This window comes from Pygocentrus nattereri, chromosome 22 (genome assembly GCF_015220715.1).
Source record: "Pygocentrus nattereri isolate fPygNat1 chromosome 22, fPygNat1.pri, whole genome shotgun sequence".
NCBI lineage: Eukaryota > Metazoa > Chordata > Actinopteri > Characiformes > Serrasalmidae > Pygocentrus > Pygocentrus nattereri.
Genome location: NC_051232.1, coordinates 15,706,876 through 15,725,883, shown reverse-complemented (window position 1 = coordinate 15,725,883; position 19,008 = coordinate 15,706,876). Strand labels below are relative to the sequence as shown.

Here is a 19,008-nt window from a genome sequence, read left to right as displayed (position 1 = left end):
AAAACCCCAAAATGTAAGGTCTGAGACACCTGTGATAGATCTGTAATGGCAGTACCCTCACTGTTCTTTCCAAACACAGCCAATGAACAGTAGAGCCACATTAACAGCAAATCAATCACAATCTGCTAATTTAGAAAATCAGGTGCCATTGATCTTCCCACAACATACAGTATGAGCAACACACAGCAGCACACAAATTACAGTTTGAATTATTTTACTGCAGAAACATGCACAAACTCGTGGGTTTAGTGGGGCATGATGACTGTTGGTGGGGCATTGCCCCTATAAATGACACTAACACTGAATCTGGCACTCACCCAACTCCAACACATCTACAGAAACTCATACAGCAGTGAAAAAAGAGACTCCCTGAACATAAACATCACTACACATCACTACAGAGAGAAAGAGAGAGAGAGAGAGAGAGAGAGAGAGTAGCAGTTTCTGTATCACCACAAAAACAACACAGGCACACCTGTGGGCTAACAGGGCAAGTGAGAGTGTGTGTGTGTGTGTGTGTGTGTGTGTGTGTGTGTGTGTGTGTGTGTGAGGGACAGAGAGAGAGAGTGAGAGAGAGAGAGAAAATAGAGAAAGAGAGAGAGGTTTGAGAGAAATTGTTCTCCTACTGTTTACAACCAGTCTAGTATTTAATTACAGTGTCTCTGATTAACAATAATTAATTAATTAATATTAAAAGCTAAATCTGTGGAATAAGTGTCTTTCAGTTAAGTTAGCTGCATTGTTGGTGAGTGGCATCTAAATAGCTCTAATTGGCAGGAGGCCAATATTCCTGACCAGAGTATTTGCAAAGGTTTTATACACTTCTGACATCTTTTATACTTTTCAGTCTGTTTCTACTGTTGACTGCTACTGTATGTGCTGCTCTCAGTAACCTGAGCCAATAAAGCTATCAAACTCATTGCTGCTCTTCTGGATGGTTTGTGTGAGCGTAAAAGACAGCTGTTTCAGAGCTACTGCTGTTACACATACACACACACACACTCACACAGGGTGTAACAGGTGGTGTGTGTAATGAACTGCATAAAATCCGGAGGAACTCCATCTACAAACATCAATTCCATAACAGTTGAACTGAAATGTGAAATGTAATTAAAAGAGTTATTAGTAAAGTTAGTTTGATGTGTGTTTAAAAACACAAACACATCTGTACGTAACCCAACAGGACAGTAACTGCAAAGAGAAAAGAACAACACTGAGATCAAGTGGAAAAATAGCAGACTACGGCTGAAGTCTCTCCAGCTGATGCTTCTCCTGAGAAAAAGAGCTCAGTAATCTCATAGGTGTCTCCTCTTATGTTTCAAAAGAGATCTCACTAACGTCTGACATTGTGCTCAGACAGGAAGCAAGAGCGGAGCTTAATTTTCTCCTCTCTCCCAAAGATGAAAGCTTACTTAAAGTACTGTTTATCTGATGGGGACAGGTTTGATAGTCTTCCAGGTCTCGCAGGGGGTTATTAGGAGTTCCATTTTCTCTGTAGCTTTTAATCAGTTATTGAACTCCCGTATGTTTACTCTTTTTTGACTTATCTTACATCTAATCTCTTCACAAATACACTACATGGCCAAAAGTATGGGGACACAGCTATGCAACTTTCATTCAAATCAAATTTCATTCAATACTAATTTCATGTGTATATGCAATTTCTCTAGGCAAACATTGGAAGTAGAATGGGTTGTACTGAAAAGCTTAGTAACTTTAAACGTGGTACTGTCACAGGATGCCATGTTTGCTAAAGTCAGTTCGTGAAACACATAGCAGGAACAGTAAAGTTTGGTGGAGGAGATACTGGTCTGAGATGTTTTTCAGGGTTTGGGTTGGCTCCTTAGTTCCAGTGAAAGGTAATTTTAATGCTACAACAAACAAGACATTTTAGACAATTATATGCTTCCAACTTTGTGGCAGCAATTTGGGGAAGGTCCTTTCCTGTTCCAGCATGACCCTGTGCAAAGGCGAGGTTGTTTAAAAAAAAAGATATGATTTGACAGGGTTGGCATGAAGGAATTCCAGCGGCCTGCATAGAGCCCTGAGCTTAACCCCACTGAACACTCTTTTGGATGAATTGGAACATCAATTGTGAGCCAGATCTTCTCGTCCAACATCAGTGCTTGAAACCACAAATGCTCTTTTTGGCAATAATTCCCACAGACACACTCCAAAATCTTGTGGAATGTCTTGTTAGAAGAGAAAGGGCTATTACAGCCACAAAGGTTGGGGGGGTGGCTTGGGCACAACTCCATACTTATGGCCATATTAGGTGTGGTGGTCAGGTGTCCACATACATTTGGCCATGTAGTGTGTCTCCCAAAAAATGAATAGCTTAATGGGATGATTTGACTAAAAAAATAACTAAATGAAGGACTGACTTTGCACAGTACTGTGTATCGACAATGGATCAGCGATTTACATAGTCTCAGCTTACTGTGTGTGTGTATGTGTGCACATTTTCCATTTTCTCATCTTCAAAAGTTCATTAGTTCAGACTCTGCACCCCTGCAGTGTAAAGTCTTAATTGCTGCCATGACGACTTACTTCAATTTGAACACACACACACACACATACACACACACACACACACACAGACAGGGACAGAACATAGCTTACAAAAACATCTGGAGAACCTGTACAGCAATCCACAACAAAAGTTCCAATACGTATAACATTCATGCTTCGAAATCTGTGTTAGCCTGTGTTTCTGTATTTAGCCTTTGTCAGGACCAAACAGCCATGATGAAAGGAAGACAATTTGTATGAGAGTCATTCTAGTAAACAACAACTGATGCTGTATATATGAGAGAAAAATCTGATACTATATATTCATTCAAATTTCGTCATTAACCCTATGGAACGGAGTGTCTTGCCCGTGATCTATTCTGAGAACTTAGCCACTTAAACTTGTTAAAATCGACCACCAGAGAAGTTACAGTGTGTGAATGTTCATCGCTACCATAGTGAAAGGTATCAGCAAGTAGAGTCAGAGCTTTCTGTAAGGTACTCTGTCTTATCCCTGTATAAAAGGTGCAAAAAACTGTTGGATGCACTGTGATTTTTTTAAACATGATCAGTAAGTGCTTATTATTAATTTGTAATCAGAGTAATACATAAATGCCTAAGTTCCGAATCCTACATCTTTTTTATCATCTTTTCTGAGAACATGGGCATTTGTTACATGTCTGACAGCCACTAATGTTCCATCTCAAATACTGCTTCACAACAGTTGTTTTAACATTACATTTTTGTCATGCTATTAATACTAAACATCAATTTAATGTAAGAAGCCTTCGTTTTGACTAGAATATAGGTATGCATATGTGTCCATGAGTTTGGCTTACCCCTGTCATACCAACTTTTTTAGTTATAAAAATAACGTACTGTCACCTTAATGTTGTGTTCACATGTTTACGTTGAAAAAAGTAGTTCCATACCTCATAGTTGTACACAGACAAGCAGCAGAAAACCATGCACACACACTCCGAAGAAAGCTTTAGCAGTGTTGACTGTTTGGTGGAAAGGGCAAGAGGATGACCTGTACTCTATTAATGCTTGCTTTGTTGTGCAATACTGGGTTTATCTGGAATTCAACAACGAGATGTTTGGCGACCATGGCTACCAAAAAATTGGGTTTATTCAACTGCTGCCGTTTATGGGAAAAGTTGTGAAAATTAAACTCCTGGCGGATCATGGTAGAACTTTCTCTCAGGGCTCCACTGAACATATAATATCCAGAGTTCAGCTGTCCATGTACTGCAAACATGTGAACACAGCTTAAGTGTAATCATGAAGAGGATGAGATATTATCAAAAGCTGAAATTAGTTTCAGCCCTGGGGTTTTTTGTCTCCTTATTTTTGACTGTTTTGACATTTATGGGCCAACCTGAAGACCAAACTCTACTAGCAACTGAGAATATTGGTACAACAGTTCAGTTTCAATGATGCAGAACTGAAGAGACACTCATTCTGAATTGTGCTGAACTTCTGAACCTTTATTAACACACACACACACACACACACACACGTACACATAGAGGCTGTATTGCATTTCCATTTGTGTTTGAACAGGTTAAACACTTGCTTTCTTCCCTCCAGCCTGCACCACACACATTCCTGTCATTCCATATACACACACACTTACCCACATTTGAGGCTCCTGGGCACGAGCATCATTGCCACCACACGCGCACACACACACACACACACACACACACACACACACACACATACTCTCACAAGAACACAAAAATAATAAAAATCATTTTATTAAACATCTCTTGTTTGATTATGTGCGCAATAACCTATTACTATGATATACTGCACAGTTATATTTCTGCACATTTTATTATTTTATTTATTATTTTAAATATAGTAGTAGATTTATGCTGAAGAGGCTTCATTATATTTAGCCAACAAACATTCAAAGACTTTTCACTCGTGCAACGCTTACATCTGCAGTGAATTGTACTCAGTATTAGTGCCCCATTGAGCCGTGCAGTCTGAGGCCCTGTGAGGCCCCTGAGCATTGACCCCAGTGACCTGGACAGTAATCCGGCCCTTCACCCCTCAGAGAGCTTCACCACTATAAGAACCCTGCACTGTAGGGAGGGTGTGTGTGTGTGTGTGCACTGCTGTAGGGGAAGGATGTGTTTCCTAATGAAAGCTCAGCATTTATCAGATTTCCATCACAGCACCTCTACTAACACCACATACCACACACGCCTCCTGCAGGCTCTGACACGCACTCATACAAGCCTGTAATTAAAACTACCTGATTACATCATCAGTTACACTATGTCACTCACACACAGACAGACAGATGTGTAAAACTGCTGTGAGTAATGGACAGTGAAAGACATGTAGCACATTTGCCCCCAGCACTGAAAATCAGCAAAACAGCCCTGTATCACTTTCACTGTATCACTATCACATATCTATCACTATGTCACAGTATCATTCTATCACTATATCATTATTGCCATCATTATCACATATCATTGTTGTCAGTCTATCAATATCACAGTCACTAAATCTTTATCACTATACCATCACTATCATGATATCATTACTTTCACTATATCAGCATCTCTGATTTTCCATTGAAAAGAAAATACATTCCATTAGCAGGGTTAATCCCAGTGCAGGAAATCAGCCCTAAATCATGATCATTGTATCATTACCACACTATCAGTACGACACTATATTGCTACATCATGTATGACTGTCACTACAACACTATCATTATATCACTACCTCACTACATTACATTATCACTGTATCTCACTATCGCTGCATCATAACTGCATCGCTACCAAATCACATCACTACATCACGATCATTGCATCACACTATCACTATATCACTACCATATCACTATATCACTATAACTGCATAACAATATAACTTCAACTACATCACAATATCACAATCACTATGACTACATCCGTCTAAATGCTGACATTACACTTTCACTGACTTCAATGACTCCATGACCATTTGAGCCTACCCACCACATACTTTATAGAATTTTTAAACACACTCTTGCTATATACCATTTAATTGGCTAGAGAGAGAGACAGAGGGGGCGGGGGGTTATTAGAGAATTCACATTAGTTAAGGTTGATTAAGACACATAGACTGAGCACAAATAAGTGTGTAAGGCAGAACAGAACAACTGAACAGAACGTAGCTTTCATTCAGAGACAGAGACAGAAACAGAGAGAGATCATGCGTCTAGTAGATGAAAAAACTCAACAACACAGAGGAATGTCCTAAAGTGATTCCACTGTTGTGTGAAATATGGAGCTGGTTGGTTCTGTTCTCGCCCAGCTCACTATGCTCATCACTGAGGATCTGATCTACTGAGTGTTTAGCTCCAGTTGAAGGCGCAGTGATGATTAAAATGTACATTTTGGCTGGAGTGTCCTTTTAACTTCAGACACACTGAGAACATACTGTACTGAGAACAATACGCTGTGCCTCAAATGTACATTAGAGCTTTTTTTTTTATTTTTTATGAGTAATGACACCTTCCTAGTTTCATATAAACTCCACCTCTAATTCAACTAGAACCTTTACCAGTACATGGCTGTTTCATTTGTCTTTTAGTCTCAGCACATGACCACAAGCAGAGAGAAACTTATTAGAAGAACACAGGGAGGGATGAACAGAATGGGCACAATACTATGAGTGACAACAGGTCATATCAAACATATAGATCATATATATAGTAATATCAGAACCTCATCTTGCAGTTAAGCCCAGTGTGGGAAAGTAAACATTGAGCTACTGGACTCTTGAGCAGTGAAAACATGTTTTCTACAGTGATGAATCATGCTTCAGTATGTAGCAGTCTAATGGATGAATGTGGGTTTGGTGGATGCAAGAGAAGCACTACCCACTGAAATGCACACTGCCAACAGTAAAGTTTGGTGAAGGAGGGATAATGGTCTGAGCCTGTTTTTCAGGGTTTGGGCTCGGCCCCTTTATTCCAGTGAACAGTATTATTAATGCTAAAGCATAAAAAGAGCATAACATTTTTGACAATTATATGCTACCAACACTGTGTCAACAGCCTTTTCCTGTTTTCCAAGACCTTTTCCTGTTCTAGCATGATGGTGCCCCTGTGTAAGGAGGAGATGTTTATAAAGACATGGTTTGACAAATTTGGTGTGAAGGAACTCCAATGGCCTGCACACAGCCCTGACCTCACATCCACTGAACACCTTTGGGATGAATTGGAAGGTGAACCAGGCCTTCTCATTAAGACCTGAATGCAAATGCTCCTTTAACTGAAATGTCCACAGACACATTCCAACATCTTGTGAAAAGCTGTTACAGCCACAACACCATAATGCCCATGGTTTTGGACTGAGACATCCAATGAGCTCAGATAGGTGATGAGAAGGTCTACATACTTTTGACCATGAGGTGAAAGGAACTTTGGTTGATTGATTTGCATACTGTGTCGTAGAGTCATACTTGAATACAGCTCTGCGTTATGCAGAGTTGGACCAGAGGGGGCGTTGTAGAGGCTTAAGTGACCACAATAATGATAGTTTAAAAAGAAATGTTAAAACTTCAACAAGAGTCATATCATTTATTATTGCACAGCAATATATTTAAGCATATGCATCAATATATTTCCAATAAGAAACATCAGTTTTAGGGAATAAATACACTGTAAGACAGTGAAGTGAAGAGCATCATTACCTGTCAATCACTCTCAGGAACCCTGTCATTACAACCACACAGAGACATAATGTTACCAAGGAGACAAGAGGAAACAGTTATTAAACCCTGACAGAGCTGCAGCTGAACCCACTATTATTCAATTCCCCACTGAACATTCTGGTTTCCTGATCATGGTGTAGCTCAGCTCTGCCTCATACAGTGTTGGGCCATTACTTATAAAAAAACAATGATCCATTGCAAATGACTAATTACTTCTCACAAACTGTAATGAATTACTTTACTAATTACGGGCCAAAAATAATCTCAGTACTCTACTTTATTTCTGAGTCACTCCCTAAAACCCAAACACATCTGTACCAAATGAAAACCTAACAATTCTTTTGGTATATGATTTGAAAGAAACAGTTAGTAGAATCACTTCAAAAGCAGCTGAAATAAATCCTTTGTGAGTGAAGTGTACATCTAAGAGAGCTGTTTGTGAATGTAAATGGCATTGGGTCATTCTCTCCTTCAGCAAGGAGATATCTATCCATCAGTTTTACACTGACATGATTAGATGACCAGACAGAGTTTATGGAGCCTCCTACACTCATGCTACTGTTCTCATTTGAGTAAGACAAGTATCATAATTGTTATTAAGGCAGTAACTGTGATTATATGAATTTAAACTGTAATGTGTTACACTACATTACAGAAAAAAAAAATCACATTACTGTGACGTTACTGGGTATTGTGATGCCCTCACAACATTGTTAATAAGTGTGTGTGTGTGTGTGTGTGTGTGTGTGTGTTTTGTTTTCTCCATGTTAAACGTGAGTTGGTGGAGTTTGTGATGTCATCAATGATGTAATACAGTAATTAAACTGTGTAATGAGTGAATGTGCATACTTCTGTCTGTAACCGTGGTGATGTGCTCAGTAACCGTGGCGATGATGCTGGTTGCCGTGGTGTTAGAAAGGTGAAAGTAAAGAGCATGAAGAAGCCAATCTGGTTGCTAGGTTACGCCCAGAGTTTCGATTCTCACATAAATGAGAAACTGGGCACCTTCATTATATCACACACACACACACACACACACACACACACACACACACATACACACACACACACACACACACACACACACATACAAACACAGTGCGATATTAAAGGAGAACTCCATCTTAAAACCAAAGATGTGTCCCTGTATAGCCTTATAAGAATTAATAATTTATATTTTCATATTGTGTCTAGCCTTAACCCTAAACTCTTCACCATAAATGCTTAACCATTAAGCCGTAAACATTTAACCCACACCCTGGAATCATAAACCCCAAACTCTGACCATAACAAACCCCTTAACACTTAATCTTAAACCTTTAACCCTAACATTACTCCTAAACCCTTAAACATTTTTTAACCCCTGACTCAAACCTTAATCTTTGGGAATCCATGTCGTGTCACCCAGTTCTGACAGCTTGGTTAGCTATTGGTTAATACATACAATCAAGCTAGCATTAGTGTAACTCCTAACATTTTTTGTAAATAGAGTACATCTTTCTACTTTCTCAAATTAAAGGAGGTTCCTGCATGAGGAAGGCAAAGAAGGCATATTTCTTCTATGAAGAAGGCATAGTCCTCCTCCTCCAACCTTCAACACACATCTTCAGAAGGGGCATTTTCCTAGTCTTTAAAACAGAAAATTTCTCTATAGAGACACTGAAGCAGTTCTATTGTAGGAGGCTAGTCATGTTTACAACAGTTGCAGAGATGGCTGAATTTTTCATTTGGCTGGAGTGTCCTAAACTTTTGGAAACATCAAAATGAATGTAACAGTGATAATTAAATACGAAATAAGTACAGTTACTAAACGTAATAAATTAAAACGCGATTTGGATTAATATGGAATCACGAGCAGTAGAACACAGTTCTAGTGGTTTCCCTCAATGCTGTATCTTACTGTGCGCCAGAACCAGAGACACTCTGGCTGAAACACACCATGACACACTGCTCAGGTAGTGCTTTGTGTGTGTAAGTAATAATAAAATAATATCTAACATTAACTCTCAATAAGAACAACTTTCATATATGTTCAGTTTACACAAAAAAACAAAAGTGTGTGTGTGTGTGTGTGTGTGTGTGTGTGTGTGTGTGTGTGTGTGTGTGTGTGTGTGTATGTGTGTGTGTGCGTGTGTACAGACAGATGGTGGTATTTGAATCAGCCGACAGGAACAGACTCATAATTTACTTTAATTTCCTGACATATTTGACATGACCTTGCATAACTCAAACAGGGAACTGAAACAGACAGAAACAAAGAAGGAGACTGAACTGTTATTCAGTAAAGTACATCAGGGCTATACTGTGTCAAACTGGACTAGTTTATCCTAAAACCCTAAACCTTACCCCTTAAACTCTAATCACTAAATCATCAACTATAACCTCTAAAACTTTATCTCCATCTCTTAAACACTAACCCCTAAACCCCAATATAACCCCTTAACCTCCAATATAAAACTTAACTATAACCCCAACCCATTCATTCTAGCCTATAGACCCCTAAACTCTAAACTCTAAACCTTTAACTCTAGCCCATAAACCCTTAAACTCAAACCCAAATCCTAAACCCTAAACTCTTACTTCTAAACCCTTAAATTTAATGTCTGAACCATAAAGCTTTAGAACTAAGCCCTAAACCCTTAATTCTAATCCCTAACCCTTAAACCCTTAAATCTAACCCAAACCTCTAAACCGTTAACCTAATCCTAAACCTTTAACTTCAGCCCATAAACCCTTAAACCCTAAAAACTAACCCCTAAACTCTAACCCCAAGTCTAATTCTTAAACCTTGAACCCTACCCCTGAATGTTTAACTGAAGCCCATAAACCCTTAAACTCTAAACACTAACCTATGACTCTAATCATTCAACCTCTCCCCCCAAACATTTAACCATAACTGTAAAATGCTTAATCCTAAACCTTTAACTCTAACCCATAAACATTTGAATCCTAACCCCTAAACCTTTAACATAAGTCTATTAGAGATCACTCCATGTGGTTTGAGGAAAGTGAGTGATGATTTATGCATGCACTTAGCACTATACTAATTCTTGGACCTCTAACAGCCCCCACCCATCAGGCAGTGTGTAACGCCGGGGAGCGAGGAGACAGACGCATACGCTGAGATAAGTGACTTTTATTGTGTGCAAATCCAGGGTCGTGGTCGAGCCAGTCCAGGTTCCAATAATCAATATCAAGCTTAGGGTGGACAGACATAACTAAGAACACCAAACAATAGAACCAAACAGTATATCTAAAGAAAGACCAGCCAAACATCTAATGACAAACAAAGACCTGCAAACACACAGGGGAAAACATAGGGCTTAAATGAGGGCTAACTAGGGATCACAAGCCACATGTGGAAACAGAGGTAGGAACAATCGGGGCGGAGTAACCAAACAAGGGGCCGGACTGGGATCAAAACAAAAAGCACATGGACTAGACTAAAACAAATGCACATGGACTGGGAGGGGCCAATCGTGACAACAGTGCTGAAAACAGATAAGCTACAGCATTAAAACTAAAGGATGCAACTCTGTATGCTAGAATGCTAATAGTCAGTAGCAATGTAGCAAAGTTGCAGAGTGTATTTCACTTTTACACTACTGTTGTAAATACAAAGCACGCTGTGAGCTCCCCTCATATACATGTGTATTCCTTGACGAGCTGAAAGATACAGAATCCAACTCCCCATTGCATTCCACCACACACAATTTCTATGTCTGCATGAGTAAATAACTAAAACTGGCACTGTAATTTGAAGCATGCACGTGAAGGGGAGTCAGATTCTGTCGGGAGACAGGATACGGCACAACACCTGAGAACAACATGCTGACTTACACGGGAGAGTAATATTACAGGATTTTATTACAGGAGGTAAACTTTCAAGGCATAGTCGGTGTGAGATCAACAAAGACTGACCAAACTTTTTGGCACGAGATGAATTTTTTCTTTGCATGCAAGCCTGAAATGGGACTGATGATTTTTGTAGCAGCTTCTGTTCACACATACATTCCCAGACGTTATACTGGGTCTCATGTTTTCCATTTAATTACCATTAAATTCAAAGGTAAACGTACCTGTGTCTGAAAAAGGCTTCAGAGAGAATCTAAACCCAAACTGTGACCGGCGGCCAGAGTTTAGTCTCCAGTACAGTGACCACTTCCTGCTGTTTCTCTAAAGCTTTTTCGTCAACTTCTGCTGCTGCTTCTGAATACTTCACACACGACATTCTGCTCTTCAAAGGATTTACACACACACACACACACACACACACACACACACACACACACACACACACACACACACACACACACAGGCATCTGACAGGGAGAGGCCTCTATAGGTCAAACTGTCACCATGGCAACAGGCTATAAACACTATCTTCATTAAAACCTGACTACGAAGGAAATTAAAACACACACGCACTCCTCATAATGCTACACTTTGCACCGGCGGCACTGCAGCACTTCTCCACTCGCTCTCTTTAATTCCAAACCTGTTCCCACCATCTCGTGTGAACAGACAGAGCTCAGAACCCCCCTCCAATGTGTGTGTGTGTGTGTGTGTGTGTGTGTGTGTGCGCGTCTTGTGAGCCGACACGACGGAGGTTAAGCGTCCACTCTGCGGACAAAAGCCGGACCCTCTACAGCCCCGTGACCTAGGAAACGCCGGGCTCAGTAAACACACACACACACACACACCTACACACACACACACACACAGACTGGGAGGTAAACAGTTTGACTCGTCTGCATTTGTTGTGAGGATTAAACAGAAGAACATAAGTGACATTCTCTCCGTGAGCACAGTTTCCACACTACAGTCCAAATATACACCAAAACCTTCAACTTCAACCCCAAACATCAACCCAAACTCCAAACCCAAACATCAACCCAAACTCTAAACCCAAACATCAACCCAAACTCCAAACCTAAATCCAAACTCCAAACCCCAAACCCAAATATCATTCCAAACCTAAACCCAAACATCAACCCAAACTCCAAACCCAAACATCAACCCAAATTCCAAACCCAAATATCATTCCAAACTCCAAACCTAAGCCCAAACATCAATCCAAACCCAAACCTAAAGCCAAACATCAACTGAAACTCCAAACCCAAATATCAACTCAAACTCCAAACCTAAGCCCAAACATCAATCCAAACCCAAACCTAAACCCAAACATCAACTCAAACTCCAAACCCAAATATCAACCCAAACATAAATCCAAACCTAAACCCAAACATCAACCCTACACTACAAACCCTAACATTATCCCAAACTACAAACCCAAATATCAATCCAAACTCCAAATTCAAATTCACACATTAATCCAAACTCCAAACTCAAGCATCAACCCAACCAACCGAGAACACAAACATTAACCCAAACATTTAGTACTGCCCTTCAAAACCCACCCAAACTCTTGTTTCCTTAAAAAAGTTGAGATCTGCTCATTATATCACCTGTTAATCAGCCTAACTTACCTAATCCATATTACTTTTTATTTCAGACAAAATTCAGTTACCAAAAGCCCAAAGTTTAGCACTTTAAACAAAGTATACTTAGTTAATACTTATTTATCAGCACAGTTACTGGCTGTATAACCTTTAAAAACAAACTCATTTGTGTCTGAACTCAGAAACGGCCCCACCACACACCCATCACCGTGAAGTACTGTTTAGCTGGCTTCCTATCACTTACAGACCGAGAGAGACCCAGAGTCTGTATTTCACATTGGGATGATGAGAGCAACTTACACTGAAAAATGACAAATCTACTGATAAATCCAGTGTAAAAACATGCTGAATAAATTTGATAATACCACTGAAAATCAAACACTGCTCCACTTTCTCCAGAGATCCATCAAAGCCTTCAAAAACTATTTTCACACAGGAGAAGGATCAGATCAAGTTCTTTGGGTTTGTGAGATAAAATAATACTTAAGCTCTTTTATTTGGTCAGTGCTGTGCAATTGGCACTCTTTGGCTTTAGCTGAGGGTCGCAGCTGAAACCTGTTAGCCTGAAAGATTCTGGGAAATCCTGAGTTTTATAACTCTGTAATAGTTCTGTAAAACTTCTCAGTGTGAAATGTTCTGAGAGCTGAGCATCTGAGCTTGGCGTCCATGCAGATTGTAATTTTCTGAAAGGCTCATTGTTGAAGATCATGGCGTGTTGTTAGTATCAGCTGCTCATGTCTGAAAGTGTTTCACTTATTTCATGTTTTGAAGTTTTCTGCTTGCTACCAGAATGCATGATTTTGTATTTAATGTTTAGAGGTTTTCATGTTTCCTTTCGTGGTTTGATTATTGTTAAAGGAATAACACTTCTCCCAAAAAACTTCAAAGAACTTCAAAATCTCCCAATTGGTGCAAGTTCAATGCTTTCCAAAACATCTACTATAGCACACCTCCTGAACACACACACAAACTCACACTCTCTTACAGCTCTATAATCTGTTTGATTTGTCTTAACGACCACTGACGGCTTCAATAAAAGCTACACACGCCATTCTGGGGGAATTCCTGTAGTGCCTGAGTAACTGAATGAGGCATAATGGAGACTGCAGTACCCCGACACACACACACACACACACACACACACACACACACACACACACACACACACACACACACGTACACACACACCCACACTTACTGTTAACATTCATCACACTAAATGTATTATTGTGCATTTTCTGAATTATACAAATACTAATGATCTAAAGTATTTAATAAGTATTAGATTAATTAACTAGACTAACTGAATACAAATTCAATTTTAACTCAATTATAATAACTCAATTCTATCTCCAAATGAACTCAACACTAAATCTACATTAACTCAATGCAAACTCAATGCATTATTCAACGCTAACTTAAAACTAACTCCATATTAACTCACCAATAACTCCATATAAACTCAACACCGAGACCATGTTCTCAACACTAAGTGCATAATACTAAGACCATGTTAACTCAGCACCAAGTATATATCAACTCAACATTAACTCTATTTTAACTCAACACAAACAGCATATTAACTCTACTCTTAATCAATGCTAACTCAACACTAATTCCACATTAACACTAACTTAATACTAATGCTAACCCTATATTAACTCAACACAAACACTATATTAAATCAAAACTTGACACAAACTAGTTATTTGGAAGTTATTAAGACACTTTTTCTGAACAGACTTTGTCCGTCTGCATTCAATGGGTAGAAATAACAGCGCTTCTACAGCAACAGTCAGGATCAGTGGGGTACCCCAACGACCACCCCCACCCCCTCGCATGACGAACAAAACAACAGCACTGGACCTCCTAGAACGTTACACACACACACACACACACACACACCATCCACTCACATTAGCATCAACACAGATCAGACTGAAAGAAAGAAAGAAAGAAAGAAAGAAAGAAAGAAAGAAAGAAAGAAAGAAAGAAAGAAAGGTACTGAGTGAAAGATAAAAAGAGAGAGAGTGGATGGAGAGATGAAAGAGGTGAACACTGAGCACAGGTGCAGAGAATGCTGAGTAATTTAATCAGCACAAACCTCTCAACTGTGTGTGATGCTCAGTTCCTCCTTTAGAGTCCTACAACTCTTCTAACCGTAAAAAGCTTTTAACTCTTTTTTTCCTTTTACTCTTTATTCCTTCTCTTTTTCTTCTCCCTGTACAACTCTCTGCCTTTCTTATCTCCCTTCTCTCTCTCTCTCTCTCTCTCGCTCTCTCTCTCTCTCTCGCCGTTTCTCTCCCTCTTTCATTTCTCTCCCTCTCTGTATCTGTACTTTCTCCCCTCTCTCTCTCACTCTGTTCATTTTGCCTCTGTCATACTCTCTCTCTCTCTCTCTCTCTCTCTCTCTCTCTCACTGTCTCATTGTCGCACTGTCTGTAACAGATGTTTTATTGTGGATCTGTTTAATTTAATGTTCTGTTGGTGGTCTGGGTCTCTCACTGCTGAGCTCAGAAAATCCACCATAACTCAATTACACACACACACACATACACACACACACATACACACAAAACACTGAGAGACGTTCTAGGAGGAGAGTTTGGCTGAAACACTGAATCCAACTGAATTTTGACAAAATTACCCATAAAATCCTCATAAATAACTGACACATTCACATTCTCAGTGACTCTCAGTTTAATGGCGTTACAGATGGAGATGAATGACTGTTATCAGTGATTAGTGTAACAAAGAGTCATTATCAGGAGAGAACTGAACTCCAGTCCGCAGAACCTTTTCCACCAACACAACATTAAAGAGAAAGACTCAATACAGCCTTACATCATCATCATCATCAACAACATCTTCATCAACAGCATCCGCCTCAGATATACACCAACTACCCAGCACACAATACCGACACAGCACAGGAGACAAAAAAAAGAGAAAAAAAGAAAAAGCGGAAAAGGAAAGAGGGAAGAAAAGAAGCAGACAAGAGAAAAGGAAAAGAGAAAGAGAAATGGTGGAGAGGTAAAGGACTAGGGAGAGAAACAAGGGGATGAGAAAAGGAGAAAAATGAAAAAGAGAAGGAGGAAAGGAAGAGAAAAGTAAAGATGGTGAAGAGGAAGGAGGGAGAAGGAAAATGAGTGAGGAAAAGGAAAGAAGAAAGGAGAAGGAGGAGGAATGAAGTCAGATGTGAGGGTGTAAAGGTGGGGTAAAGTGCAAGAGGGGGAGCAAAAGACAAGTGATGGAGTTAAAGAGGAGTTAATTGAGGGAGCAAAAAGGAGTTCAGTGAAGGAATAAAGGGTGACAGAATAAAAGAGAAATAAAGAGAAGGAGTAGAGGAAGAGTAAAGCGAGGGAGTAGAGGATAAGTAGATTGAAGGAACAAAAGGAGTAAAGTAAGGGAGTTAAGGAGGAACAAAGAAGTGAGCAGGGGACGTATAAAGTGAAGGAATAAACAGTAAAGTGAGGGAGTAAAGGAGGAGTAATTGAGTAGACAACGAGTAAAGTGAGGGATTAAGGGGACTAAAGGAGAAGTAAAGTAAAGGAGGAGTAAAGTGATGTAGATGAAACTGCACTCACAGTCTGGAGAGTTTAGTTGTTGCAAGAAACAGCAGTTCTGGTAAAACCTGTAGATTATTCCTGTTTAATCTCCTGCAAAGAAACAGAGAGAAAGTTGAAATCACACTCCAGCTCTATCATATGGATAAAATACTGAGGTTATACTGAAACATTACAATTTAGAGTACATACACACAACACACACACACTGCTGAATCAATAATGTGACATTATTTGGACCAAATCATTTCCTTTTTTGGGATTATGTGCTTGTGCTGACTAATCAAATGATATTATTGCTTATCGAATATAAAATGAATTAGTAAACTGAAAGTTTAATTGGTAAATGCAAAAGTTCCTATATGTAAACTTTATTACATGTAAGAATTCAACTTTAATGTTTAACATTAATATTAATATTAAATTAACAATTACATTTTCACAAATAAGAAATAATCAGAAATTACTGAATTATTGAAACTTGTCACAAGCTAAAATTTTAGAATTTAAGAATCCTTAGAGAACAGAATCCTTCAGAACAGAAATCCTTAACAAAGCAAAAAAGGGAATAATAACTAATAATAATGAAAACAATAAGCTTTATTTATATAGCACCGTTCATCATCCAAAATATCAAAATGCTTTACATATAAATCAGACAAAAATAAAACTACAATCATAAAGAATAAAACACACAGAAGATGCTATGTAAGTGGTATGAAATACTGATTAATCAAATAGTAGAAAAGCATTAGCACTGATAAAAATATTAACACCATAATAATAATATTAAACTACAAAATAATATAAACCAAATAAGAATTTTAAAATTAAAAATAAAAAGTCCTTTTATTACAAGTAACAAGTGGAATATTTGATTTCAGGCCTTGTGTTCCTAATACACTATTCCAGAGTTTAGAAGCTACATAAGAAAAACATCCACCACCAGCTGAACTGCAAATGGTCCTAGAGACTGTAACACTTCAAACAGTCTGTAAGATATTTTGGAGCTAAATCACACACAGCTTTATATTCTTCTCTATAAACCCAGACAAAAACGTGTCTGTGAAAAAGCTGCATAATTTTTACTAATAAGAAGGAAATGCCAACATGCTAATATTTAATTTCTACTAGCATCGTTTTCATTTTGGAATATTACAGTTAACATCTTTTGAAGTTCAAATATGATGTATACAATTAGATTTTTATCTGTTCATATTTGTTTAAAACCTAAATCAGTTTGTTCTACACACTCAGGCGTAAATGAATTTAGAGGGAATAAAAGTGTAAAACCTCCCAGAAGCTGAATGTACATTTCAAAAAGGTTTTCAAAAAGTAATGTTTAAAACTTTAAAACTCAGCTCTGCACAACTGTGTGTGTGTGTGTGTGTGTGTGTGTGTGTGTGTGTGTTTGTCTGTCTAGTAGACAGTCACTGTGCGACACACACACACACACACACACACACACACACACACACACCCACACACACACACACACACACACACACACTCTCTCTCTCTCAGACAAAGCCGGCCGGAAAAACAGATGTGGGAAAAACAAACAGAACCCCCCCCAACACACACACACACACACACACACACACACACACACACAACAGAAGCTCAGTTAATTCTTAGATTTAATGTGCCTATAAATTACATTTATTACTAAATAAGTTAACATAGTTGCATAGTTAATAAAATTCAGCTATTCTTCGTGTCTCTCTCTTGCTGTTTCTCTCTCTCTCTCTCTCTCTCTCTCTCTCTCTCTCTCTTTTCAGTTGGCAAGAAGCTGATCAATATTCTTACTCATTATTTTACATGTAGTGTTCTATAATATATGCATAATAATCAGTGCATATACACCACATATAATGAATATTCATGAGATTCAGTGTGTTTGTGTTTCTGTAAACTTTTTTTTCTAACAGCATGTGCTTTATTTAAAACAAACTCTAAACTTCACACGCACACACACACACACACACACAGAAGCGCAAGTGATGATGACATCATTCTTTAGCTGCTGCTTTACGTCATCCTGATTAAATAATTGATGAGTGATAAAATAGTAACGATGCAGCACAGCGGCTAAAAGGCCCCTCGTTCAGAACCCAGAAGAGAACAGACTCCCTCAGGAAACACTCTCTCTTGCGCTCATACACACACACACACACACACACACACACACACACACGTTTAAAGGGAATAAGATCAGCACCCTGAAATAGACTCACACCTACACACTGTCTATCACCTGCTCATATATATTCTCACCGTATACTTTATTATGGACACCTATCTTGTGCTTCCACTCACTGGCCACTTTATTAGATTATAATCTAGGTGTTTCCAATAATGTGTCCTGTGAGTGAGTCAGTGTTCCTCAGTGTCACTCCACATTGTGCTGTAAGTGGGGTTTTGGGGTGTAAAGAGTTACACACATGAACGAGTGTAGACCAGCCAATAAAAACACTAATAACACCAGAGAAACCATCTACAGCAGAAAGAATGTTTGTGTGTGTGTGTGCGTGTGTGTGTGTGTGTGTGTGTGTGTGTGTGTGTGTGTGTGTGTGTGTGTGTGTGTTGGAAGGTAAAGGAAGTATGGAAAAAAGAAAGAGAATAAGAAGAAGCAGAAGGCAGAAAGTTCTAGAAGAGAGCGACAGGAAGACAGAGAGAGAGAGAGAGAGAGGGAGAGAGAGAGACGGAGACATAGAGATTGAACAGATCTATGAGTT

General features: G+C 38.9%; 1 protein-coding gene across 5 annotated transcripts in view; it reads right to left on the bottom strand.

Annotated features, from left to right (window-relative positions):
* The window catches only part of slit2 (slit homolog 2 (Drosophila)), a 104,392-nt gene that overhangs the window by 78,926 nt on the left and 6,458 nt on the right, over positions 1-19,008 (bottom strand). For all 5 annotated transcript variants that reach the window (XM_037533035.1, XM_037533036.1, XM_017715007.2 and 2 more), the window contains exon 4: positions 16,292-16,363. In XM_037533035.1, coding sequence (XP_037388932.1) covers positions 16,292-16,363 — 72 coding nt within the window. The remainder of the gene's footprint in view (positions 1-16,291; positions 16,364-19,008) is intronic.